Raw genomic sequence first — 27,680 nt, forward strand, 5'->3', positions numbered from 1 at the left:
CAGAGAGAGAGATGTGCTCCTGGGCTTCCCCTGTATATGATCACACAATACCTTGTTTGCGTGTCATTTACTCAGGATCCCTACCTCTAGTAAGCCAGGGACTGAGAAGGACTTAACACACATCATCATTTCTGTATTTGTCACCCATTCCTGGTTTTGGCTTACAAACGTGGTACACGTGTTTATATTATACCTTTCCTCTGATTGTTCTGGTTTTGCCTTACAAATACTGATGTAAAATACTTTCCAAATACTGACATTGTGAATGTGGCCTAAAATACACTGTTATTCCCTCACCCACCATCATGTGGAAATCAAGTTCGATACAAAGCTTTCAACCCATTTTCATTATGCAGGAGTCACCAACTTTTGCTATAGACAAGAAGTTTATTTCTGACCGGAAGCACGCAATTGTCCATTTGTGCCCAAAATATATTAAGAGTCTAAGGTCATCTTATTTACATATCCAGTGCATGAAATCAGAGCCATTTGTATTCTATTATTCTGGACGTTTTTCATCTGTTTGAGGTTCAAGCTGTGCAAGCTGCAAGAGTGAAAAAAAGAAAGAAAGAAAAGTTACTTCATATAGAGCGGAATATATGGAATGGCAGCTAAACATTGGGCACCCCCATATCACCCTTTTCCACCATTTGAAGTTGGTGAAGTGTCACATTTCTCACTCCCTACAGATAAGCTGCTGCAGAACACACTGACATCTTCAGATAAAGGATTGGCCAAGCTGAAGGCCAAACTCATCTCATCACAGCCTGCCCTCTTCTGACAGAGGGGACACCACTGCACAGACAAAAAGAAAGGAGATATACAGTATGTGGTATATGGAAACAAATCTCTTGGCCCCGCTTTAGATAAATGTTGCAACATTTGGCCTATTGTATACTAGAGTCATTAAGGCCATGTCCCCACAACTAGGAAATAGCAGCGCTTTGTCAAGAACACTGTTCTAATCAAGCAGCTAAATCTACACGTGTTCAATGAACCATGCGGATTTTCCACATCTAATCCCTCCGCTGCAGATAACGGACATGCTGCGACTTGTAAACCTGCACCGTGGGAGAGTTTATAGAAATCCCTACCACTGTGCTGCTAATGTAGAACGCAGCATTTTGGACACACAGCAGGTGAGCTACATCCAAAACGCTGCTCTTCCTGATCGTGGGCACGTACCCTTAAAGGAGGATGCATCTTAAGTACATAGTTCATCAAGGCTAGAATCTTATCAATTGGGGGATATGTGTGGCCAGCTCCATGCTCATTTAGCGGACATGTCTCCCAAAGCAGTCAACCTTTTCCCTGACCTTTGGCATCGCTTATCCCATGTCAAACAACCTTGTTTTTAAGTATTTTACCGTTCTGCATCAACAAAAAAAACAGATCTAGGAACAGTCAGGCTGTAACCATTGTACGTTGTCAGGAGATGCAGCAAATCACAACTTGTATTGTAAAGGGTGCAGCAAGTGAAAGATCTGCTAACTAGTGATGAGCGAACGTGCTGGGATAAGGTGTTATCTGAGCATGCTCGTGTGCTAACAGAGTGTCTTTGGCATGCTCAAATACTATGTTTGAGTTGCCGTAGCTAAATATCTCACGGCTGTTAGTCGCAACACATGCAGGGATTGTCTGGCAAACAGGTAATGCTTGCATGTGTTGCGGCTGTCGAACAGCCACGGCAACTTGAACATTGTCTTCGGCGTGCTCAAGTACTCTGTTAGCACATGAGCATGCTCAGATACTACCTTATCCGAGCACGTCGGCTCATCACTAATCGTAAGCCATTCATCTGCTTTATATGCTATGAGTTTTCCCAGCACAAATCTGGATAGATTAACCACCAATATATCCTAAGGCCATGTTCACAAAGCGGTGGAAGCCCACATCAGCAGCCCTGGAAAATGGGACTTGGGCGCATGCACTGGCAAGGCCACTGACGGTAAAGATGAACACGATGTCACGGTGTGCTCTATCGCACATAGTTTTCTCATCCGTATCCGTTTGAGGGCTTCAGAAGTAATCCCTCAGGTAGCCACTGATGTGGGGATCAGACCGGATATAAACATTTCCATTGCAGACCTGCTGATGCAGAGATGCTACAGAGGCAGTTGCCAAAACCTCACACCCATGGCTGGTATTGTAGAATGCAGCAAACCTTCTGCAAGCTAATAGAAGGAAGAACATTTGCTGTGTTTTTGCATTATGACAACTTAGCCTTTGTCCAAACATGTCAAAAAGTAGTTATATTTTTATATCTGCTGCACGGGGAAAAAAAAAAGAAAAAAAAACTAAAACGAATAAGGTTGTCTCTGCAGCCCCAGTCACTATAACATGTGCCCGATTGTCGAGTTTAGCGATTTGCGCAATTTTAATATTTTTTTTTCCTTCTTTAGTTCGCCACTGGGCAAAGTTTAAAGGTTTCCATATGTTTTCGCCTGACTTATCACATTTTGAAAAGTCTCAAAACTTAGTGCACGCTTTTCATTCCCACCAGAATGATTTTATTCAGGTCTGAAACTTGTCCAATTTTTGCAACATTTTAGAGGAAGATGCAACTAAGAGGTCATAGACAGGATACACATGGAAATAACAGACATTTTTCATTTTTATTCAGGGTGACTCAATACCCCATTTTAACACTTGGGCCTTTTCGATGTACACATTTTGGAAATCAGACTACTGTATCTGAAATCTATCACTTGTCAACCAGTAACGTGACAGTAATAACCATTCCAATAATATTTATCAGAGGGGAATATACTACCATATGTGTATTTATGTGAAAATCAGTCACATATTAATACTTTGCTGTTTTGAAGTTGACCTGTCACAAGCACACGCTGTCCTACCTTTTAGCTCCTTTCACACAGGTGGTGGTGCTGTGTGGCGGACATTGTTGCTTTGGCACTGTGCCTGTGGGGTAGTGTGGCCTTGTGCCATGGGGGCTCAGCTTTGCAGAATGAGGGCTGTGGGGCACCAGGTTGCTTGCCCTATTAATGCAGCATACCTTTAAGATCAGTGACCCACCAGAGGTTCACCGTGGCGGTGGGCTTCATACAGTCTGGTAAGAATGTTAAACTAACAACCTCATGTTCAGTTTTGTAATATGTTGTGGCTAAGCAAAAGTTAAGTTTTGGACGTGTGATCCATGTCATTTCTTTACAGCTATGATACCTACCTAAAAGTAACTTGTGGGGGTCTTTGTTATAACATCCATACTCACTGCTGAGGAGGCTTCCTTCTAGCTCTTTTAATGATGAAGATCATTAAAATATATGGAAGGAAAAAGAAAGGAGAGAAACTAACCTTTGCTTTCAGTTCTTTATTCTCTTCGAGAACAGCTTCGTATTTTTGTTTTAGTTCTGCGATTTCCAAGCGTAAAGCTTCTACATCTGGCGTTTCTGGGCCGGCAGCTCCCATGTGCTGTTTTAGAAAGCTGGATATACCATTAAGGATAACTACATTCCAATCAAATATATACGCGGCCTTCTGTGGCAAGTGTATATTCAGGGATGTGCCGGTTAGGCTGGGTTCACATTACGTAACTTTGGCAGTCCGTTAGACGGACTACGTTACACCGTGGCATAACGCAGTCCGTTAACGCCGCCATTAAGCCCTATATCGGACACATCGCTAGCGCACACCCACAATGGGCGTGCGCTAGCGATGTGCAGTCATTGAGTGACGGACCCTGGGACGCGGGCTGCAGCGTTTCCGGGTCCGTCACCGCTAGCGCAGATAGAGCATCTGCTAGCTCTGTCTGCGCTAGCGCGATCACATTTCGGCACTTGCGTTAACGCAGCCTGTTTTACGCATGTGTTGAACGGGCTGCTTAAACGCAATGTGAACCCAGCCTTACACAAAAATATATGCAATATGCAAAACCTTGTCAGAAATTATAAATTGACCAATATGTATTGTCAGGAAATCACAAGGGGATCACACAGATCTCTCACTGCCGCCACCAATTTGTCAAAAACACCACTCCGCTGCCCCCAATTGTCAGGACAATTACACAATTGACGGAAGATAGGTGGACAAGACAATGGCTGTTCCTTTTACTACTAGGCCGGTTATTGTGCACTTCCCACATGAGTATATTATACATACGGTATACACATTTCAGTACAGTCACTGCCAAGCTCCGGAATAAGCTGCCACCAGCAATCATTTATACAGGCCGATTGGACACCCATTTCTTGTAACATATGGCCTCAAGGCTTCAGGAATACGGTTTATAGAGCAAGAGGGACGAAACTATTACATTTTATACATTTAATCCTAAAAATTAGGCAGGATTTATAAAAAAAATTATGCAAAAAAAATATTACAAAGGGGGACAAGATAATAAAGTATACACAATCACAAGAACAAAAAGGATAAAACAAAAATGACGATGTCACAGAAATGGCATAGTTCTTTGCGAAGGGGACCTAACTGTTTGGAAAAGAGCACAGTCCAATAGCGAACTGCATCTCCCAGCACAGAACAATGGCATCAGTTCAGTATCTGCTGTTATCCTGTAAGAGTCATGCCCACATCCCTCACCTTGGTGACCTCAGATGGGGGCTGGTCAATGGGATGTGGGTCAGGTCCCAAAACTTTGGAGATCCTGAACCTTAAGAATATCTACCCCACTGGAAGTCCCAGGTGGGAGATATTAATGCATATTTCCAATCATGGTTTTATCCTTCAATAGATGTGAAGCATAGCATATATAACGTTATCCATCTGGCTGACATTCATGGCTTATTGGCAGGCCACAATGCAAGCTAATGCATTGTGTTCCTCCTAGGGCCGCAATGCCGAAAATATGTCTCCCATAACAATAGGACCTATGCCTGTCACAAAAGAAAATCAATATTCATAATTAGTATCTGGTACCAGAGCGTCTGATATCATTGCCCTGTGCTGCTTTTGAAGGCAGGAAGATTTATCCACACAAGTGTGTATAGTCTCACTTCCGGGCCTCTTGTGCATACTTTGTTTGCCCTCCATCAGAGAACCCACTTCAATTACCTGTCCACAGCAGGAAAGAGCGGAAGTAGGGGCAGGAGCCCCCCACCACCATTTACAATGCCATGCTTCCATGCTCAATTCCATTTAAGCATACATACATCTGGTACAGATTCATACCTATTTGTGTTATAAGCATGTACGGTAGTTTGTTTTCATTTTTCAAATGCACAAATATATGCAATTCTGACTGCATAGTTATAATTATTATAGTAATAATTGTATTATTATTAATTGTATAACTTAATATTGAGCAGAATTAAGAATGCTGACATCCCCTATGCATCGTTTAAGCACCCTAAAAGCCCCTTATATGCAGCAAGAGCCCCGACACAGGCTCCCTATATACACTGCATGTCGCCCCCCCATGCCCACCCAAACTACCCATACACGAGAAAAAAAAAACAAAAAAAAAAAAACACACCACATACTCACCTCAGTCCCGTTTCCTGACGCTCTGCTTCTCTCCCTGCCTCCGCTCACACGCCAATTGGTGGAAGAAGTGGCTGGATACCCCTACTCCACCAAAGGAGTCAGCGGCGGGCACAGCATAGAGCCGCACATGGAGGCAGCGAGCAGGCAGGCACCGTGTGGCCCGTGGACCTCCGATTTCCAGCCCCACGGTTGTCTCGGTCCGCAGGCCAGACGGAGACAGCCAGAGGGCTGGATGTGGCCCGCACTTTTCCCAGGCCTGCATCAATGAGTCACCCATTTATCATTCGTCCTGTGACTAAAGGTACCTTCACACTGAACGATATCGTTAACGATATCGTTGCTTTTTGTGACGTAGCAACAATATCGTTAACTAAATCGTTCTGTGTGACAGCGACCAACGATCAGGCCCCTGCTGGGAGATCGTTGGTCGCTGGGGAAAGTCCAGCACTTTATTTTGTCGCTGGATCTCCCGCTGACATCGCTGAATCGGCGTGTGTGACGCCGATTCAGCGATGTCACTGGTAACCAGGGTAAACATCGGGTTACTAAGCGCAGGGCCGCGCTTAGTAACCCGATGTTTACCCTGGCTACCGTTGTAAATGTAAAAAAAACCAGGATTTTTGGTTGCTTACCGTAAAATCTGTTTCTCGGAGCCTTCATTGGGGGACACAGGAACCATGGGGTGTATGCTGCTGCCACTAGGAGGCTGACACTATGCAAATAAAAAAGTTAGCTCCTCCTCTGCAGTGTACACCCTACCGACAGGAAGTAGGATATTCAGTTAGTGAGAAAGCAGTAGGAGAAGCAACGTGTAAAAGAGAAAGAATAATAATATAATAATAATAAACTTTATCTACATAGCGCCAACAAATTCCACGGCGCTCCATAGATTAACAGTTTCAAACACTCAGAGTGTTCAAAGAACTCAAACGTAAACAGTAAACAGAGCTGTTCAACTTGGGAGGGTGCTGTGTCCCCCAATGAAGGCTCCGAGAAACAGATTTTACAGTAAGCAACCAAAAATCCTGTTTTCTCTATCGCCTTTCATTGGGGGACACAGGAACCATGGGACGTCCCAAAGCAGTCCCTGGGGTGGGAAAAACAGACTTCCATCAGGTCCGAGGACTCACCACTGCTGCCTGCAGGATCCTTCTGCCCAGGCTGGAGTCCGCCGTAGTTCGGCGAAACGTGTGGATGGAAGACCAGGTTGCCGCTTTACAAAGCCGTCGGCAAAAGCCCCGTGACGTACCGCACTGGAAGCGCCGACTGCCCGGGTAGAGTGAGCCTTTATCTCAGGAGGGGGCACTCTTGTTCTTGACCCGGTAAGCTTCCAAAATTGCCGTTCTGATAGAGCGAACAATAGTCGCCTTGGAAGTCGGCAGGCCTCTACGCACGCCATCAGGGATGGCGAAAAGAGAATCCATCTTTCGGAAAGCGGCTGTGCTAGCTAGGGAGATCCTCACTGCCCTGACGAGGCCCAGCCTGTTCAACGATCACTCCAGAGGACGAGTCGGAGCTGGACAAAAGGAAAGGTATAACGATGTCCTCGTTGAGTTGGAAAGATGAAAACCACCTCGAGAAAGGAAGGAAGGCAGAGGCCTGGGACCACCTTGTCCTGGATTAAAATTAAGAAAGGAGGTCGGCAAGAAATGGCCGCCAACTCAAAAACGCGGCGGATCGAAGAGATGGACCTGAGAAAAGCCACCTTCCGAGATAGAACTGACAGGGAAAACTCCCTGAGAGGCTATAAGGGGGGAACCCCTAAGCACAACCAACCCAACCTTTAAATCCCATGAATCCACAGAGGCCCTGTACGGAGGGACAGCGTGGACTACTTGGAGGGAGGTCTTAACCTGTGGCTGAGAAGAAAGTCTTCTTAAAGGGAAGAAGAGCGCAGGAACCTGGCTCTATAGGGAACTGAGAGCGAAGCCCGAATCCAGTCCTGCCTGAAGGAAAACCAAATTGAAGGCAGGGAAAAATGACATAGGTGAAAAGTGGTTGGACTCGCATCAACGAAAGTAAGCCTTCCAGGTACGATAGTAGATCCTGGAAGAAGACGAAGGCTTCCCAGCGTGGATTATAGAGTGACTCATCTGGGCCGAAAGGCCGGACGCTCTTAGAACTGTGGAGTCCACAGCCACGCCGTTAAACTGAGCGACCGATAATTCGGGTGGCAGATCGGACCCTGAGACAGCAGATCGGGTCCGCCTGGAAGACACCAGGGGTGTCCGCGAGAAGATTGGCGATGTCTGCAAACTGAGACCTCCTGGGCCAATCCGGGACGATCAGAATGACCGGCACCCATCTCAACAGCTTGGAAAGCAAGGGAAGGTGTGGGAACCGATAGGGGAGCCCGAACTGCGACTGGGGAATGGCCAGAGTGACAACACCACTGTGAGAGGATCACGGGACCCTGGGCCGACCCGAGGGACCTCCTGTTCAATCGGGACGCCATGAGGTCCACCTCTGGAGTCCCCCATCGAAGAGCAATCCGATAGGAAACCTCCTGAAGCACCATTCCCGTGCCGCGAGGCCCTCGCGGCCGAGGAAGTCGGCGGCCTAAATGTCCACGCCGGGGACATGCACTGCGGAGCTCACCAGGACCGTTGCGCCTCTGTCCAAAGGAGGATCCTGGAATCTCGGCCGAGGCCAGCGAACGCCGAGTCCACCCCTGGTGGTAGACATATGCCACTGCTGTGTCATTGTCTGTCTGGATTCGAATTGGCAGGCTGCTGAGAATCCTTACCCAATGAAGGAAAGAGAGAGATGATCCGGAACTCGAGGACATTGATCGGCAAAGAGGGCTCCTGCGCCGACCAACAACCCTGAAAGAACAGGAGACAAAGCCCCGCGCCTCCGCCGAGCGGACTGGCGTCCGTCGTCACCACCTGCCAGGGAACTGGAAGGAAGGAAGGATCTGCTCTGGGATAAGAGAAGGGACCTCGGCCATCAGTTGAGGAACCATTTGACCCGGGAGAATGCCGGATCGGACGATGCAGGGAGAAGACAGACCTGCCCCCTGTGATAGAATAGCCTGCTGAAGAAGTCTCGAATGAAACGGGCGAAGGGAAAATTGCTTCCGATGTTGCAACCAACCTCCTTAGGGCCTTTAAGGCCCATCGGAAAAAAGGGGAGCTGAGAACCCTGGAGCAAGCGAACTTCCTGACAAAGGAGGGATATCCTGTCTTCGGGAAGGAAGACTCTGGTCCGACAAGTGTCGAAGAACATGCCCGGAGATACGAGGCGCTAAACAAGACGGAACTTCTTCCTGTTGACGAGCCACCCGCAACGGTTAGAATGTTGGGAAAGATGGATAGACTTTCGGGAGCCTGAAACCGAAATTCCTGAGCCTCCATGGAAGTGATTACTGAACGAGGGAATATCATCCTGAAGTGTCTCCGACGAAACTTCCTGTTCAGCAAATTGAGATCCGGACTGGAACGAACCTTGTTGTCCTCTGTCAGTACAGAAAGATTCGAAGAGAAGCCTGTGAACCGTTGAACCGTTCCTGTTCTGGGACGGGAACGATTACCCCGGATTTAAGGAGGGAAACAATGGCTGTAAAGAAAACGATCCCAGGACCGTGAAATGAAGATTTTGTATCTAGAGGATACAAGTGCCCTGGCCCATGCGTCCTCTACTGAGGAGACCCAGACGTCCCTGAGGAACAGGAGACGGTTGCCCAGCCTGAGAAACTGGCTGGGGTCTAGTCGTGGGTCGTGCCTAGGTGGAACTTCCAGTCCTGGACCTGGAGAATCCACCTTAGGAGTAGCGGGCACGCCAGGAAAGAGTGAGTCGAAGAATACCTTCTCTTAACGTGCCTGTGGCCTCTGCTGTTGCGAAGAGGAATCTAATGCCGCGAAACTACGAAAAAGGTCTAAAAGACCGAAGTAGCCGCCTAAGGGGAAGTAGGCGAGGTCTGGAGAAGGGGACTGGTGCCGCCAGTGGCGTCCTTAATAATTTTGTCCAGCTTGGAACCGAAAGGACGTGAACCTTGAAAAGGCAGGCTCGTAAGGGACTTCTTCGATGACTCTTGAGCCAAACAGTGCGACGGCTGGCAACAACATTACTGGGCGCCTGTGCGGCAGAAGACGCGACGTCCAGGGAACAAATTATTCCCCGGCGCGAGTAATCTGGGAGGCAAGTTCCGCCAGCCGGGCTGATGGAGCTCCAGCTTGAATGCCCCAACGGAGTTGTTTAGCCCCTCGGATACAGACTTCGAAACCCAAGTGGAAGCCAAAGCCGGGCATTGGGATGATGCGGCAGTTTTGAAAGCCGACTTCACGAAGGATTCCATGATCCCATCGATGGAATCTTTCAGAGCCGCCCACCGGACAGCGTAAGGACTGTGGTGGTGGCAAGTCTAGCAGCCGACGGATCCACAGGGGGAGAGGTCGTTCTCTAACGCCTCTCATTCCGGTTGGCAATGAGATCCGGAGGAAAGAGATATGAGACTCCAAGACGCTTGTCTCTTTGAGAACGTCTGGTCGAATTCGCTCTTTCTCTGGACAGAGGCTCCTTGAATTCAGGATGAGGAGCAAATACCTTGGGAGGTAGTTTAGACCGTCTAAACGAAACCGCCTGATCTGCGGGTTTCGTAGAGGAATCTTTGATGCCACAGGTCTGATTGGTCGCTCCAATGAGGCTTTGAACCATATCCCTCATGTTAGCGATTTGGTTCGAATCCGGCCCCAAATAATCCTCCGAAGGCGCATCATAGAAAGCCTCGCCTGACTCAGGGGAGGAGGATCGGGAGGACGCCGACCGCAGAGGAGGACCGAGTGGCGAGATGGAGCGAGAAGAGGACTCAGACTGGCATTCCTGTCTGGACCTTTGCAGCTAGCCTTGGAGGGCTCAGACGGAGCTTCCTGTGACCCGGTGGCTACTGCGGGGGTCTGCAGGGGTAACCGATCCAGCACGGACACCAGGGTTTGAGACACCCGTGTTAAATTGGCCACCGATTGAGACAGAGAGGAGGCCCAGCCTGGGATGGGGTATCACTCTCGGGCGGATCGGCCGGATCGGCCGGGGGATCCTGGGCGGTGGGGACAATCGGGTTGCTGAAGGACTGACATAGCGGAGACCAGAAGGTTAGGGGACAGAACGGCGGAGGAGAGTGTCAGACTGCAGAGCAGAGTTACTCACGGCAGGTGATGCGCTTCAGTGGTCCTTAAAGGCAGGGGTGCAGGCAGAAGGAGCAGACCTCTGGAACTCTCCTGTCCGGGACCAGCTGTGGGGCTGAGGCGACCGCAATTGAGGAGGACGCCGGTATTCACGTACTTTCGGGGGGAATAAGGCGTTCCTGGATCGAGAATATGGAGGTGGTGGGCAGGGTTAATTGCCTGGCCAGGAGCACCAAGATGGTGCCGGGGGGCGGAGCTTGTTGAGACAGACGGGCGGGAAAAAAACCCGCCCGAGAACTCAGAAAGTGGGCGGAGTCACGGCCAAGAGTAGGCCCCGGGAGAAGCCGGGACCTAAATTAGAAGCTGGTGGGCGCCGGAGAGGGCCACAGGACCGGAAAACTGTGCGGCCGCCGGAGAACGCTGTGCGGCCGCCGGAGAACGCTGTGCGGCCGCCGGAGAACGCTGTGCGGCCGCCGGAGAACGCTGTGCGGGCGCCGGAGAACCCTGTGCGGGCGCCAGAGAACCCTGTGCGGGCGCCAGAGAACCCTGTGCGGCCGCCGGAGAACACTGTGCGGCCGCTGGAGAACCCTGTACGGCCGCCGGAGAACACTGTGCGGCCGCCGGAGAAAAACGGCACGGCTGCCTGTAGGGGCTGCGCTGCATGGGACAAAGGTACGGCCGCAGACAAGGCAGTGCCGCTGCCTGTAAAGGTGCGGCCGCCAAGCATGGAGAAGCGGCGCAGCAGCAGCGCAAACCGCCACGTCAGGGGGAAAGTGCAGCCGCAGAAAAGGCAGCGCGGTTGCCTACAGGGCGCCGCACAGAGCAAAAATGTGCCGCAGTGTGGAAAACTTTCCAATAAAGAGACGTCCAACGATCGCCCAGGGAATCAGGGACCCCCCATGACTGTCTTTGAAGAGAGACCAAAGGTTAGGGGGATTGGTGGGAAGGGAATACTCACCTAAACATCCCACGCCGTCCGTTACTAACCTCGTGAAGATATCAGACGTCCGTGGAGCTGGACGTCCTCGTCTCCTCCAACCGACAGGCTCTGGTGGGCGAGTGGGTGGGGGACGGATGCAGGACCGGACTTCTAAGCACGCTTGTGTGCTAGGATCTTGGTCCTGGAGAGGGATCTATGAGGATACGGGGTGGCAGTACACGCCGTACTCATAGTCCGCATTGTGGGAGTACAGGTGTGACTGTTCACCCTGTATCCCTCCGGAAAACCTGAAAGAAAACGATGCACATTGAGGTAGATATGGGTCTAATGAAAGACCCGTGTCCACCTCCTACTGACACTAAGCTAAACTGAATATCCTACTTCCTGTCGGTAGGGTGTACACTGCAGAGGAGGAGCTAACTTTTTTATTTGCATAGTGTCAGCCTCCTAGTGGCAGCAGCATACACCCCATGGTTCCTGTGTCCCCCAATGAAAGGCGATAGAGAAACAAACACTACATACTTACATTCCGGTGTCTGGTCAGGTCCCTCGCCTTCAGCTTCCCGCACTGACTGGTGAGCGCCGGCCAGCCGTAAAGCAAAGCACAGCAGTGACGTCACCGCTGTACTTTACGGCCGGCGCTCAGTCAGTGCTGGAAGCTGAAGGCGAGGGACCTGACCAGACACCGGGAATGTAAGTACCGTATGTAGTGTTTGTTTTTTTACATTTACAACGGTAACCAGGGTAAACATCGGGTTACTAAGCGCGGCCCTGCGCTTAGTAACCCGATGTTTACCCTGGTTACCCGGGGACTTCAGGATAGTTGGTCGCTGGAGAGCTGTCTGTGTGACAGCTCTCCAGCGACGCTGCAGCGATCGACATCGTTGTCGGTATCGCTGCAGCGTCGCTTAGTGTGACGGTACCTTAAGATTAGTACCCTTTGAGGACAAATTCCCCTAACTTCAGCTCTTCGGTCACTCAGTCTTGGAAAATGTCAGCTGGGCTTACTAATAAATACATCTGTCTGGTTTGGAGACAGCAAATTCTAGACCACACTTTAGTGTTTGTAAGAAAACTGAGACAAAATGCTTAGCTTAGTCATTTCATTAAAATTTTATACAAAGAAAGGATACTCCAATGCATGTTTTGGCTTTTCTGGCTCTTCGTACAATTCAACTAATACTAAAAGACAGAATGAACATTAGTTAGCATTTTGGTAGCCTTTCTGGACAATATTCATAAAGAATATGGTAAGAAATGTCAGTATTGCTTAAATGGTTTGTACCAAGTTTGGAAGTTATTCCTAATTCGTAAGATTGTTCAGGGGCAGACTGCTGGAACCCCACCGATCCCCAAGCACTTGTGAGTGGAACGGTGGCCAGTCACAAGCACCTCTACTCCATTCATGCTTAATGAAATCCCAAGCTCTCAACTCCACTGGAAAAATTAAAAACATTAAGAGTCTTGAAATGTTTTTTTTCACCATTTACATAAAATTTTTTGTTTTTTTCTTCTTAAGTTTGATATAGCCCAAATTGTACTGACCTGGATAGTCTGTTTGACAGGTCATCTTTTACCATACAATGAAAACTAAAAACTGCATTTTTTTCCAGTTCCTCCCACTTGGAAAAAAAATTTCTGTTGCCCAGACCACTACATTGTAAAATAAATTACTTCTTGCCCGCAAAAAAAGCAAGCCATCATAAGGTAGTTTCAATTGAAAAAAATGCTCTTGGAAAAGGATGGGGGTGGGAATTGAGAGGACAAAAGAGAAAGCGAAAAATCATTCAGTCCATAAGGTCTTAAAGGGTTTATCTGAGAAGTGATCCAAGATGGTCACCCAATTTCAGCTGCCACCATTCCTAAGCACACAAAATTTCCCATGGAGATCTTCGGTGAACTCACTGACTTTCTCACGGTGCTGAGGTCACTGCAGTTCAGTCCGGCTGGGAACGCAGCCTCAGTGACCTGCCATAACCTCGATGAGTTCACTGCTGCTCACTCCTCAGTAGTTCTCAGATTGAACGGTCATATCCTGGCACAATCCAGGTTGAAAACTATTTATCCCAGACATAGGTTACGATGTGGGACAGAACGAGGGAGAGGTGAGGGATATTTTTGTTTTTTTTGTTTTATTGCAGGAGATGAGGGTTTCAATGGAATGGGCATTAGGCAAGTATAAGGCTGGAATCATATTAAACGTATAAGAAGAAAAGAAAAGGGGAAAAAAAAAATTGGTCCGATTCTCACTGCCGAGACTCACAGGACGGCAATGCGAGTGTCGAGTACAATTTGATTTTTCGAACTCACAGGACCTTCATGACGTCACCTCGAGCGTGATAACTTTCTCACACTCGCGGTGATGTCAGACATGTTATAGAAGTTTAACGAAAGACACTGGGTAGCGGTAGTAGACGCTGCTCAGTGTCTCTGCTGGATGACAGGCTGAATGGTCGCATCATGCAACCTGCCATCTAAATGTAGCAGAGCTAGACCAGTCATGGGATACATAGATTATAATCATCTCTGCAGAAAGGTGTAGAATATGGTTTATTTCAATTCTTTTGTAGGGAACAATGGAGTTCCTGAAATAGGCGATGTAAGTATGGTTTAATTAAGATTTACAGTTGTGGCCAAAAGTATTGACACCCCTGCAATTCTGTCAGATAATACTCAGTTTCTTCCTGAAAATGATTGCAAACACAAATTCTTTGTTATTATGATCTTCATTTGTCTTAAATGAAAAAACACAAAACGAATTGTCCTAAAGCCAAAATCGGATATAATTCCACACCAAACATAAAAAAGGGGGTGGACAAAAATATTGGCACTGTTCGAAAAATCATGTGATGCTTCTCTAATTTGTGTAATTAACAGCACCTGTAACTTACCTGTGGCACCTAACAGGTGTTGGCAATAACTACCGTATATAATCCAGTATAAGCCAAGATTTTCAGCCCACTTTTCTTGGGTTGAAAGTGACCCTCTCGGCTTATACTCAAGTCATTGTCGGGGGGGGGGGGGGGGGGGGGTGGAGCGGCGCGGAGACATACTCACCTGCTCCTGGTGCTGTCCCTGCATGTCCCATGGTCTCCGGGAGCCGGCAGCATCTTCCTGTGTTCAGCGGTCACGTGGTACCGCTCATTAAAGTAATGAATATGGACGCATATTCATTACTGTAATGAGCGGTACATGACGGCTGAACACAGGAAGATGCCGCCACCTCCCGGAGACCATCTGACAGTGAGACGCTGCCAGGGACCACCCCGGGAGCATGTGGGTATATCGGGGGAGGAGAGCATTGCGCGACAGTCACCTTCCTCGTTCCACCGCTGCGCGCTGCTCTGTCTTCCATCCTCTGCGCTTAATGTTCAGGTCAGATGGCGCGATGATGCGATTAGTGTGCGCGCCGCCCTCTGCCTGAACAGTCAATGCAGAGGATGGAAGACAGAGCGGTGCGTGGAACGAGGAAGGTGAATATCGCAAGTGCCGGGGGCCTGAGCAAAGAGAGGCGAGTATGTGATTTTCTTTTTTATTTTAAATCGCAGCAACAGCAAATGGGGCCACAATGTATGGAGCATCGTATGGGGCCACAATGTGTGGAGCATCTTATTGGGCCATAATCTATGGAGCATCTTATGGGGCTATTAACCTTTATGCAGCATTGTATGGGGCATATTTTAATATGGAGCATAATATGGGGCGTATTATGTATGGAGCATCTTATGGGGCCCATCATGAACTGTATGGAGCATTATATGGGGCTCCTGATTCAATATGGATATTCAAAAACACTTAACCTACTGATGTCTCAATTAATTTTACTTTTATTGGTATCTATTTTTATTTTTGACATTTACCGGTAGCTGCCGCATTTTCTACCCTAGGCTTATACTCGAGTCAATAAATTTTCCCAGTTTTTTGTGGCAAAATTAGCTTGGGGGGGGGGGGGGGGGGGTCAGCTTATACTCGAGTATATACGGTAAAGTCACAATTGCAGCCAGTTGACATGGATTAAAGTTGACTCAACCTCTGTCCTGTGTCCTTGTGTGTACCACATTGAGCATGGAGAAAAGAAAGAAGACCAAAGAACTGTCTGAGGACTTGAGAAACCAAATTGTGAGGAAGCATGAGCAATCTCAAGGCTACAAGTCCATCTCCAAAGACCTGAATGTTCCTGTGTCTACCGTTCACAGTGTCATCAAGAAGTTTAAAGCCCATGGCACTGTGGCTAACCTCCCTAGATGTGGACGGAAAAGAAAAATTGAAAAGAGATTTCAACGTAAGATTGTGCGGATGTTGGATAAAGAACCTCGACTAACATCCAAACAAGTTCAAGCTGCCCTGCAGTCCGATGGTACAACAGTGTCAACCCGTAATATCCGTCGGCATCTGAATGAAAAGGGACTGTATGGTAGGAGACCCAGGAAGACCCCACTTCTTACCACGAGACATAAAAAACCCAGGCTGGAGTTTGCCAAAACTTACCTGAAAAAGCCTAAAATGTTTTGGAAGAATGTTTTCTGCTCGGATGAGACAAAAGTAGAGCCTTTTGGGCAAAGGCATCAACACAGAGTTTACAGGAGAAAAAAAAAAAAAGAGGCATTCAAAGAAAAGAACATGGTCCCTACAGTCAAACATGGCGGTGTTTCCCTGATGTTTTGGGGTTGCTTTGCTGCCTCTGGACTGCTTGACCGTGTGCATGGCATTATGAAGTCTGAAGACTACGAACAAATTTTGCAGCATAATGTAGGGCCCAGTGCGAGAAAGCTGGGTCTTCCTCAGAGGTCATGGGTCTTCCAGCAGGACAATGACCCAAAACACACTTCAAAAAGCACTAGAAAATGGTTTGAAAGAAAGCACTGGAAACTTCTAAGGTGGCCAGCAATGAGTACAGACCTGAATCCCATAGAACACCTGTGGAGAGATCTAAAAATGGCATTTTGGAGAAGGCACCCTTCAAATATCAGGGACCTGGAGCAGTTTGCCAAAGAATGGTCTAAAATTCCAGCAGAGCATTGTAAGAAACTCATTGATGGTTACCGGAAGCGGTTGGTCGCAGTTATTTTGGCTAAAGGTTGTGCAACCAAGTATTAGGCTGAGGGTGCCAATACTTTTGTCTGGCCCATTTTTGGAGTTGTGTGTGAAATGATCAATGTTTTGCTTTTTGCTTCATTCTTTTTTGTGTTTTTTCATTTAATACAAATTAAATGAAGATTGTATAATGGAAAAATGGAGGGCACCATCAAGCAAAATAACAATAATGAAGGGATCAACCCAAAGTGTGAGCTATGATAGCTTCAACAAGAACAAGAAAAAAGCGTCACACTATATATAATGAGGACCACCAAATAAATAGTATGTAAAGATACTATTATCTTAGTATGTAAAGATAGATTAGCGAAATTAGGATTATTTAGTCTAGAAAAAAGACGACTGAGGGGCAATCTAATAACCATGTATAAGTATATAAGGAGACAATACAAATATCTCGCTGAGGATCTGTTTATACCAAGGAAGGTGACGGGCACAAGAGGGCATTCTTTGCGTCTGGAGGAGAGAAGGTTTTTCCACCAACATAGAAGAGGATTCTTTACTGTTAGGGCGGTAAGAATCTGGAATTGCTTGCCTGAGGAGGTGGTGATGGCGAACTCAGTCGAGGGGTTCAAGATGGACAAATGGATGGACAAATGTCTTTTTTCGGCCTTACTAACTATGTACTATGTAAGAGAGGCCTGGATGTCTTCCTGGAGCAGAACAATATTGTATCATACAATTATTAGGTTCTGTAGAAGGACGTAGATCTGGGGATTTATTATGATGGAATATAGGCTGAACTGGATGGACAAATGTCTTTTTTCGGCCTTACTAACTATGTTACTAAATCACTTTTAAATCCTTTATTTTGTCAGCCAAGAAAAACACAAAGCAGCACACCACACTTTAAAATCATTTAAAAACAGAATAAGACATCAAAAGGTTCCTAATAAGGAGCCTCCCCCTTGACATGTAGCGTAATAGGTATGATTAAGTATCAAATGTTGCTAATGGTATAGTTACTAAAGATACACTATTGAAATTGCAATGAAGTCATGTATAATCTTGCTGGCTTATCGTAACAATAGATCAGTATGTAGTCAAAAAAATCAATCAACTTTATATCTGGCCCAGCTCGCAGCACTTGAGGGAAGTATGTCTATGAGAACATGCACACACCTGCTACATTAATGAATAAACACCTAAAGATGTACGACCGGTATGATGGTGGTAGAAATAACAGGATGGAGAGAGTGTCAAATATCCCCTAGGTAAAAGTGGCTGTTCATAGTAAGTCCCCCAAATCATCAAATATAAAATGACAGACCGAAGGTGATCAGCCTTCAGCACTGAGATATATATAACAGATTAAATATTAAACCCTCGAACTGATAGACTCAGTAATAGAGAGAATATATATATATATAGTGAGGACAGCCTCAAAGCTTTGGCCCCTTGGACCGCTGTAGCGATAGGTATCCTGGCCATGTTCTATTTGCAGTACTATCTTTATCTACAATAGTGTGGTAGCATTTCGCTCTGCACAGCTGAGGGGGTTCTTTTCTATTTGCTGCATGTATTTAGCCTCACACATAGACATGCACCTGGTTGTGAGGGGGCTCTGTACACCCTTACTGTGCTCGGATACACCTCTGGGACACTTATTGAGTATGAGGTAAACTGTATCTAGAGTAATTTATATTGCTTTGAGGCTGTCCTCACTATATATATATTCTCTCTATTACTGAGTAGTTTGAGGGTTTAATATTTAATCTGTTATATATATCTCAGTGCTGAAGGCTGATCACCTTCGGTCTGTCATTTTATATTTGATGATTTGGGGGACTTACTATGAACAGCCACTTTTACCTAGGGGATATTTGACACTCTCTCCATCCTGTTATTTCTACCACCATCATACCGGTCGTACATCTTTAGGTGTTTATTGATTAATGTAGCAGGTGTGTGCATGTTCTCATAGACATACTTCCCTCAAGTGCTGCGAGCTGGGCCAGATATAAAGTTGATTGATTTTTTTGACTACATACTGATCTATTGTTACGATAAGCCAGCAAGATTATACATGACTTCATTGCAATTTCAATAGTGTATCTTTAGTAACTATACCATTAGCAACATTTGATACTTAATCATACCTATTACGCTACATGTCAAGGGGGAGGCTCCTTATTAGGAACCTTTTGATGTCTAATTCTGTTTTTAAATGATTTTAAAGTGTGGTGTGCTGCTTTGTGTTTTTCTTGGCTGACAAAATAAAGGATTTAAAAGTGATTTACATACTATTTATTTGGTGGTCCCCATTATATATAGTGTGACGCCTCTTTCTTGTTCTTGTTGAAATTAAATGAAGATAATACCAAAGAATTTGTGATTGCAATCATTTTCAGGAAGAAACTGAGTATTATCTGACAGAATTGCAGGGGTGTCAATACTTTTGGCCACAACAGTATTAAAGGAGTCTGTGTCATTCTTTCAATTAGTGGGGACCAACCTTGCTAAAGCAAACAGCTGAGAGTTGCAGCTGGCAGCCAGTTCTGCCTGGCTGGTTTTCATTTATAGCACAGGCGGCAGCTGAGGAATAGTCTCATCAGCCGCCGCCTGCTCTCGCCATTATAGGCTGAATAAAACTCTCAACATTGTAACCTGCTAGCGTTAATCGCAGGGGTAACAGTGTGAGCAGTACCTCTGCTTCCCAGCTGCCGGTATGTATCACACTGATGACACGATGTAATCAAGGTGCATGTGTGCGAGATGTTTTGCAGACTGTGCTGCGGTTAAAAAACTAACATGTCAGTGTGTTTTGCCGACGGACACACGGTCCATAGAAACACACTGACTTGTGCACAGACCCATTCACTTGAATGGGTCTACGTGTGTAAGTGTCTCCGGTACGTGTGAAAGCTGTTACCACACTACCGGAAACAATGACATGTGAAAGCGCTAAGAATGGGTTTGATTACTTCTCAGAGAACCCCTTTAAGTGGCTCAAAAAAAGAAAAACAGACTGCAGTGCGATTGGTTTCTTTCAGGCACTGTGGCTAGTTTTAGCTTTCGACAGAGGCTTTTATTGTATATAGGTTTCCATAGTAACTATGATCGTAGACCCTAGAAGTGTATACGGTCCACCTTTAGTAAGTGTGTCGAGGACCCCAGCCTTCTCCAAGTATCTTCTGAACTGTTCCCTTTTGGAATCTGCTGCCTAGGAGAAAGAAAATAAACTAATAGTCAAAATATTCTTTGTTTTCATGAGAAAAAATCAGAGGCATGTTCATGTAGTTTTAGTAACTTTTTTCCTGGTTACAGTACAGATATTTAAAAAAAAAAAAAGTAAAGTTAAAATATAAACACACACAAGACGATTATGACAAAGGTTCAGACCAGCTCACATTTTAGTGCAGGGTTTAAAGGGGTTGGCCACCTTTTCAGAGGATTTTTATATATGCATGCGTTTGGGTTATGTTTCATTTATGCAATTGGGTTTAATATTTTGCTTCCTAGAGCCACTGTGTTGCACTGTCTCTTGTTGGCTGCAAAATTAGATAAAAAGGGGTTGTCTGGGACTTTTATATCCATGGCCTATCCCAGAAACAGGCCATCAATATCTGATGGGTGGGGGTGCAACACATGGCTGTTCCAGGTGGCCTGATGTGTTCAGTAGCGAAGCACGGCTCCATCAGACGTTTAGTGGCCACGGCCAGTACTGCACATTTGTCAACGTATGTGCAGTATCCGACCAAGCCCACTATAAAATTTACAGCGCCCTATAGTTCTGCTCCACAACCAAACACATCTGCATGCCAGGAACAGCTGATCAGTGGCAGGGGTTGTCGGACTTCCACAAGATATTAACCCCTTTACCCCCAAGGGTGGTTTGCACGTTATGGACCGGGTCAATTTTTACAATTCTGACCACTGTCCCTTTATGAGGTTATAACTCTGGAACGCTTCAACGGATCCCGGTGATTCTGACATTGTTTTCTCGTGACATATTGTACTTCATGATAGTGGTAAAATTTCTTTGATATTACCTGCGTTTATTTGTGAAAAAAACGGAAATTTGGCGAAAATTTTGAAAATTTCGCAATTTTCCAACTTTGAATTTTTATGCAATTAAATCACAGAGATATGTCACACAAAATACTTAATAAGTAACATTTCCCACATGTCTCCTTTACATCAGCACAATTTTGGAACCAAAAATTTTTTTTTGTTAGGGAGTTATAAGGGTTAAAAGTTGACCAGCAATTTCTCATTTTTACAACACCATTTTATTTTAGGGACCACATCTCATTTGAAGTCATTTTGAGGGGTCTATATGATAGAAAATACCCAAGTGTGACACCATTCTAAAAACTGCACCCCTCAAGGTTCTCAAAACCACATTCAAGAAGTTTATTAACCCTTCAGGTGCTTCACAGGAATTTTTGGAATGTTTAAATAAAAATTAACATTTAACTTTTTTTCACAAAAAATTTACTTCAGCTCCAATTTGTTTTATTTTGCCAAGGGTAACAGGAGAAAATGGACCCCAAAAGTTGTTGTACAATTTGTCCTGAGTACGCTGATACCCCATATGTGGGGGTTAACCACAGTTTGTGCGCATGGCAGAGCTCGGAAGGGAAGGAGCGCCATTTGACTTTTCAATGCAAAGTTGACTGGAATTGAGATGGGACGCCATGTTGCGTTTGGAGAGCCACTGATGTGCCTAAACATTGAAACCCCCCACAAGTGACACCATTTTGGAAAGTAGACCCCCTAAGGAACTTATCTAGAGGTGTGGTGAGCACTTTGACCCACCAAGTGCTTCACAGAAGTTAATAATGCAGAACCGTAAAAATAAAAAATCATTTTTTTTCACAAACATTATCTTTTCGCCCCAAATTTTTTATTTTCCCAATGGTAAGAGAAGAAATTGGACCACAAAAGTTGTGGCACAATTTGTCCTGAGTACTCTGATACCCCATATGTGGGGGTAAACCATTGTTTGGGCGCATGGGAGAGCTCGGAAGGGAAGGAGCGCCGTTTGACCTTTCAATGCAAAATTGACAGGAATTGAGATGAGACGCCATGTTGCGTTTGGAGAGCCACTGATGTGCCTAAACATTGAAACCCCCCACAAGTGACACCATTTTGGAAAGTAGACCCCCTAAGGAACTTATCTAGAGGTGTGGTGAGCACTTTGACCCAATAAGAGCTTCACAGAAGTTTATAATGCAGAGCCGTAAAAATAAAACAAAATTTTTTTCCCACAAAAATAATTTTTTAGCCCCCAGTTTTGTATTTTCCTGAGGCTAACAGGAGAAATTGGACCCCAAAAGTTGTTGTGCAATTTGTCCTGAGTGCGCTGATACCCTATATGTGGGGGAGAACCAGCGTTTGGGCGCATGGGAGGGCTCGGAAGGGAAGGAGAGCCATTTGGAATACAGACTTAGATGGAATGGTCTGCAGGCGTCACATTGTGTTTGCAGAGCCCCTAATGTACCTAAACAGTAGAAACCCCCCACAAGTGACCCCATATTGGAAACTAGACCCCCCAAGGAACTTATTTAGATATGTTGTGAGAACTTTGAGCCCCCAAGTATTTCACTACAGTTTATAACGCAGAGCCGTGAAAATAAAATAAAAAATTTCCCCTCAAAATTATTTTTTAGCCCCCAGTTTTGTATTTTCTCGAGGGTAAAAGGAGAAATTGGACCCCAAAAGTTGTTGTCCAATTTGTCCTGAGTGCGTTGATACCCCATATGTGGGGTGAACCAGCGTTTGGGCGCATGGGAGGGCTCGGAAGGGAAGGAGCGCCATTTGGAATGCAGACTTAAATGGAATGGTCTGCAGGCGTCACATTGCGTTTGCAGAGCCCCTAATATACCTAAACAGTAGAAACCCCCACAAGTGACCCCATGTTGGAAACTAGACCCCCCCACGAACTTATCTAGATGTGTTGTGAGAACTTTGAGCCCCCAAGTGTTTCACTACAGTTTATAACGCAGAGCCGTGAAAATAAAAAATCTCTTTTTTTCCCACAAAAATTATTTTTTAGCCCCCAGTTTTGTATTTTCCCAAGGGTAACAAGAGAAATTGGACCCCAAAAGTTGTTGTCCAAATTCTCCTGAGTACGCTGATACCCCATATGTTGGGGTAAACCCCTGTTTGGGCACACGGGAGAGCTCGGAAGGGAAGGAGCACTGTTTTACTTTTTCAATGCAGAATTGGATGGAATTGAGATCGGTCGCCATGTCGCGTTTGGAGATCCCCCTGATGTGCCTAAATAGTGGAAACCCCCCAATTATAACTGAAACCCTAATCCAAACACACCCCTAACCCTAATCCCAACGGTAACCCTAACCACACCTCTAACCCAGACACACCCCTAATCCTATTCCCAATCGCAAATGTAATCCAAACCCTAACCCTAACTTTAGCCCCAACCCTAACTGTAGCCTTAACCCTAACCCTAGTCCTTACCCTAGCCCTAACCCCAACCCTAACCCTAGCCCTAACCCTAGTCCCAACCCTAACCCTAGCCCTAACCCTAGCCCTAACCCTAGCCCTAGCCCTAACCCTAACCCTAGCCCTAACCCTAGCCCTAACCCTAGCCCTAATCCTAGCCCTAACCCTAGCCCTAGCCCTAGCCCTAACCCTAGCCCTAACCCTAACCCTAGCCCTAACCCTAATGGGAAAATGGAAATAAATACATTTTTTTCATTTACTTTCATAGCGGGTTTTTTAGCGGATTTTTATGATTGGCAGCCGTCACACACTGAAAGACGCTTTTTATTGCAAAAAATATTTTTTGCGTTACCACATTTTGAGAGCTATAATTTTTCCATATTTGAGTCCACAGAGTCATGTGAGGTCTTGTTTTTTGCGGGACGAGTTGACGTTTTTATTGGTAACATTTTCGGGCACGTGACATTTTTTGATCGCTTTTTATTCCGATTTTTGTGAGGCAGAATGACCAAAAACCAGCTATTCATGAATTTCTTTTGGGGGAGGCGTTTATACCGTTCCGCGTTTGGTAAAATTGATAAAGCAGTTTTAATCTTCGGTTCAGTACGATTACAGCGACACCTCATTTATATCATTTTTTTATGTTTTGGCGCTTTTATACGATAAAAACTATTTTATAGAAAAAAATAATTATTTTTGCATCGCTTTATTCTGAGGACTATAACTTTTTTATTTTTTTGCTGTTGTCACTGTATGGTGGCTCGTTTTTTGCGGGACAAGATGACGCTTTCAGCGGTACCATGGATATTTATATCCGTCTTTTTGATCGCGTGTTATTCCACTTTATGTTTGGCGGTATGATAATAAAGCATTGTTTTTTGCCTCGTTTTTTTTTTTTTTTTCTTACGGTGTTTACTGAAGGGGTTAACTAGTGGGCCAGTTTTATAGGTCGGGTCGTTACGGACGCGGAGATACTAAATATGTGTACTTTTATTGTTTTGTTTTTTTTATTTAGATAAAGAAATGTATTTATGGGAATAATATATATTTTTTTTTTTTCATTATTTAGGATTTTTTTTTTTTTTTTTTTTTTTTTTTTTTTTACACACTTGGAAATTTTTTTTTTTACTTTTTTACTTTGCCCCAGGGGGGGACAATACAGATCGGTGATCTGCCAGTTTGCACAGCACTCTGACAGATCACCGATCTGTCTGAGAGCAGTGCAGCGTTACCAAGTGCCTGCTCTGAGCAGGCACTTGGTAAGCCACCTCCCTCCCTGCAGGACCCGGATCCGCGGCCATTTTGGATCCGGGACTTACTGCAGGGAGGGAGGTAGGAGACCCCCGGAGCAACGCGATCACATCGCGTTGCTGCGGGGGTCTCAGGGAAGCCCGCAGGGAGCCCCCTCCCTGCGCGATGCTTCCCTGCACCGCCGGCACATCGCGATCATCTTTGATCGCGGTGTGCCGGGGGTTAATGTGCCGGGGGCGGTCCGTGACCGCTCCTGGCACATAGTGCCGGATGTCAGCTGCGATAAGCAGCTGACACCCGGCCGCGATCGGCGGCGCTCCCCCCGTGAGCGCGGCCGATCGCGCTGGACGTAATATTCCGTCCTTGGGAATTAAGGCCCACCCCACATGGACGGAATATTACGTCCAATGGCAGAAAGGGGTTAATAATATTTATTTTTATATAGCGCTAACATATTCCGCAGCGCTTTACAGTTTGCACACATTAGATTGTAAGCCCCATCGGGGACAACGATGATAAACTCCCTATCAGTATGTCTTTGGAATGTGAGAGGAAACCGGAGTGCCCGGAGGAAACCCACGCAAACACGGAGAGAACATACAAACTCTTTGCAGATGTTGTTCTTGGTGGGATTAGAGCCCAGGACCCTAGCGCTGCAAGGCTGCTGTGCTACCCACTGAGCTGCCCTATTAGTGACCTATGCTAAGGATAAGCCATCAATATAAATATCCCCGAGACCACCTTTAACTGAGAATCTGTCAGTCAGCCTGCTGTGACAATCTGATGGAGTTTGTAAAACGTACCCATCTTTTTCAAAGCTCCTCGCAGCCGATTTATGACCACAGACCACATCAAAGTTGAATGTGCATTGAAACAAAGAGCCTTAAGGTACCGTCACATTTAGTGACGCTGTAGCGATATAGATCGCTGCAGCGTCGCTGTTTAGGTCGCTAGGAGACGTCAAACACTGCAACAGCAGAACGATACAGGAGCGATCCAGTGACGTACTTATCGTTCTCGCTGGTCGTTGCTCCATGAAGAAACATTGCAGGCATCGTTGCTTTTGCTGTCAAACAGGAGGAATCACGCCGACCTAACGACCAAATAAAGTTCCGGACTTCTAGCTCCGACCAGCGATGTCACAGCGGGATCCTGATCGCTGCTGCGTGTCAAACACAACGAGATCGCTATCCAGGACGCTGCAACGTCATGGATCGCTGTCCTTGTTGGAAAGTTGTTCAGTGTGAAGGTACCTTTAGAAAGGCAAACATTGCAATGGTATCACATAAAAAAATGTAGCAATGTTTGCACCTAAAAGTTGGCCCACCCATTTAAGGCTTAAAACACGAGCCCATGTAGCTGCTGCATAAACCAGAGCAGGCCTATGATGTACCTTTATAAACCTCCATTTCTTTACAAAGCATATTCTTGGCAGAAACTGGTCACACTAATGGTAAAAATCAGATAAATGGGCCAAGTATGGGTGAAAACCGGATCCAGCACACTAATGAAATGCATTCTGTATGTAAGTGGGAGAAGAAAACACCATGGATGTTGGAATGATTCGCAACAAATAGCTTTATGCCACCTGGCCTTCCGAACTCCATAATGGCACTGGAGTTAATCAGCAGCCCACAACAGGGACTGCTATCTGGGCGGTGGAGTCAGTATAAGGGTAAGTTCACACTAGGCATTTTTTCTGCAGCAAAACCTGATCTCTTGGCAGGAAAAAGCAGCGAACAAAAGGTTTTGTTTTTTTTTACATCCTATTCTATAGAATTAAGTTTTGGCACAAAAAAAAAAAAAATCATCAAAACCTGATGCCGTGTTTTTTTTTCACCACCCATTCATTTCAATGGGTGAAAAAAAATGCTGTAAAGTGACCCTGCTCCATTGTGCAAAAAAAAAAAAAACACGCAAAGCACAAAATCCTGATGACAAAAAAACCCAAGGCGTGTGCATGAGATTTCTGAAATCTCACATAGCTGCTACTGTGAAACGTAGCTTAAAAAAATACTGCAAAAACACCTAGTGTGAACTTGGCCTAAAATGGACTGAGTCCGACAATATATAATAACTTGGGTACAGTAAGTACAATGCGGGATGTGATGGAAATGTTTTCATAAGTATTTGGGAAAGTTATGAAATGTCCTATAAATGTCTGTTCTGTTCCTGATCTAAGGATCTGGGCTTTTAGCGGAGATGAATCTGTGCTGCACTTTATGCACATGCTCAGTAGGGACCAGGGCTGTGGGGTCAGAGTCGGGGACTTCGCTCACTGACCCCACAGGCCTGGTGCGAGGGCACTGCGGTCACACCCTGTTTGGGACAATGTTAGGTGGGGTCTCCTTAGCACCCTCGTGCTGGGCTACATCCGCCACATTGTATGTAAAAAGTACCAGAGACGACGGGATGCTGCGCGGCCACACAGCCAGCCATGGGGCAATGCGCCCACATAGGCAGCACTGCCAGTACCCCCGGCCCGCACCTTGCTCCCGCCTCACCTTGTAGTTCGCCATGGCGCTCAGCTGTCGCTTCAGGTTTGTTAATCAACAGTCACCCCAGTAACCAAACCGGGAAGATAATTACGCATGCGCACTAGTCAGCGTCACTCCGTGTACGGACTGTGGGCGTGTTGCTGACGCATGCGCAATTATGTTATGGCGGAGCTTGTGATTACCAGGTGTCTGTAGAGTCGCGCTGTGAGGCAGCAGTGGTCAGTCTGGTATTTACAGCAGGATGAATAGGGATAGAAAGGAGCAGATGCAGCGCCATTGTGTAACGCAGCGTGAACAGCAGAGGGCATTGCACAGGGGGGCTAAGTGCTGCAGGGGCAGGTCACATGATTCAGGGGTGACTGGCAGACCACCTAATGGGCGGGAATGAGGTAGAGCATATAATAATCATCAGTCTGAGGCCTGTGTACTGTGGCGTCAGGCGAGAGAGATGGGCCCACCCAGCACAAGGCCAGAAACCTGCAAAGTGTTTAACTAGTTAAAGACCAGGCAATTTACCCCCCTTCAGTCCTGACCAGGCTACGTTTGACACCCCCAATCCCTGACAGTAGCCACATACCACCCCAATCCCTGACAGTAGCCACATACCACCCCAATCCCTGACTGTAGCCACATACCCCCCCCAATCCCTGACAGTAGCCACATACCACCCCAATCCCTGACTGTAGCCGCATACCACCCCAATCCCTGACAGTAGCCACATACCACCCCAATCCCTGACAGTAGCCACATACCACCCCAATCCCTGACAGTAGCCACATACCACCCCAATCCCTGACAGTAGCCACATACCACCCCAATCCCTGACAGTAGCCACATACCACCCCAATCCCTGACTGTAGCCGCATACCCCCCCCCAATCCCTGACAGTAGCCACATACCACC

The 27,680-nt window shown here is 46.2% G+C and overlaps 1 protein-coding gene across 1 annotated transcript; it reads right to left on the reverse strand.

The window, feature by feature from the left end:
* Positions 1 to 367: 367 nt before the first annotated feature.
* MYCBP (MYC binding protein) lies at positions 368 to 26,918 on the reverse strand. Its single transcript, XM_069757118.1, has 5 exons — positions 26,784 to 26,918; positions 19,708 to 19,780; positions 12,657 to 12,705; positions 3,316 to 3,445; positions 368 to 544 (listed from the first exon to the last, which is right to left on the reverse strand). The coding sequence occupies exons 1-5, from the start codon at positions 26,796 to 26,798 to the stop codon at positions 500 to 502; spliced, it is 312 nt and encodes a 103-aa protein (XP_069613219.1). The 5' UTR covers positions 26,799 to 26,918; the 3' UTR covers positions 368 to 499.
* Between the last annotated feature and the right edge of the window lie 762 nt (positions 26,919 to 27,680).

Source organism: Ranitomeya imitator, chromosome 3, assembly GCF_032444005.1.
Source record: "Ranitomeya imitator isolate aRanImi1 chromosome 3, aRanImi1.pri, whole genome shotgun sequence".
In the NCBI taxonomy this organism is placed as follows: domain Eukaryota; kingdom Metazoa; phylum Chordata; class Amphibia; order Anura; family Dendrobatidae; genus Ranitomeya; species Ranitomeya imitator.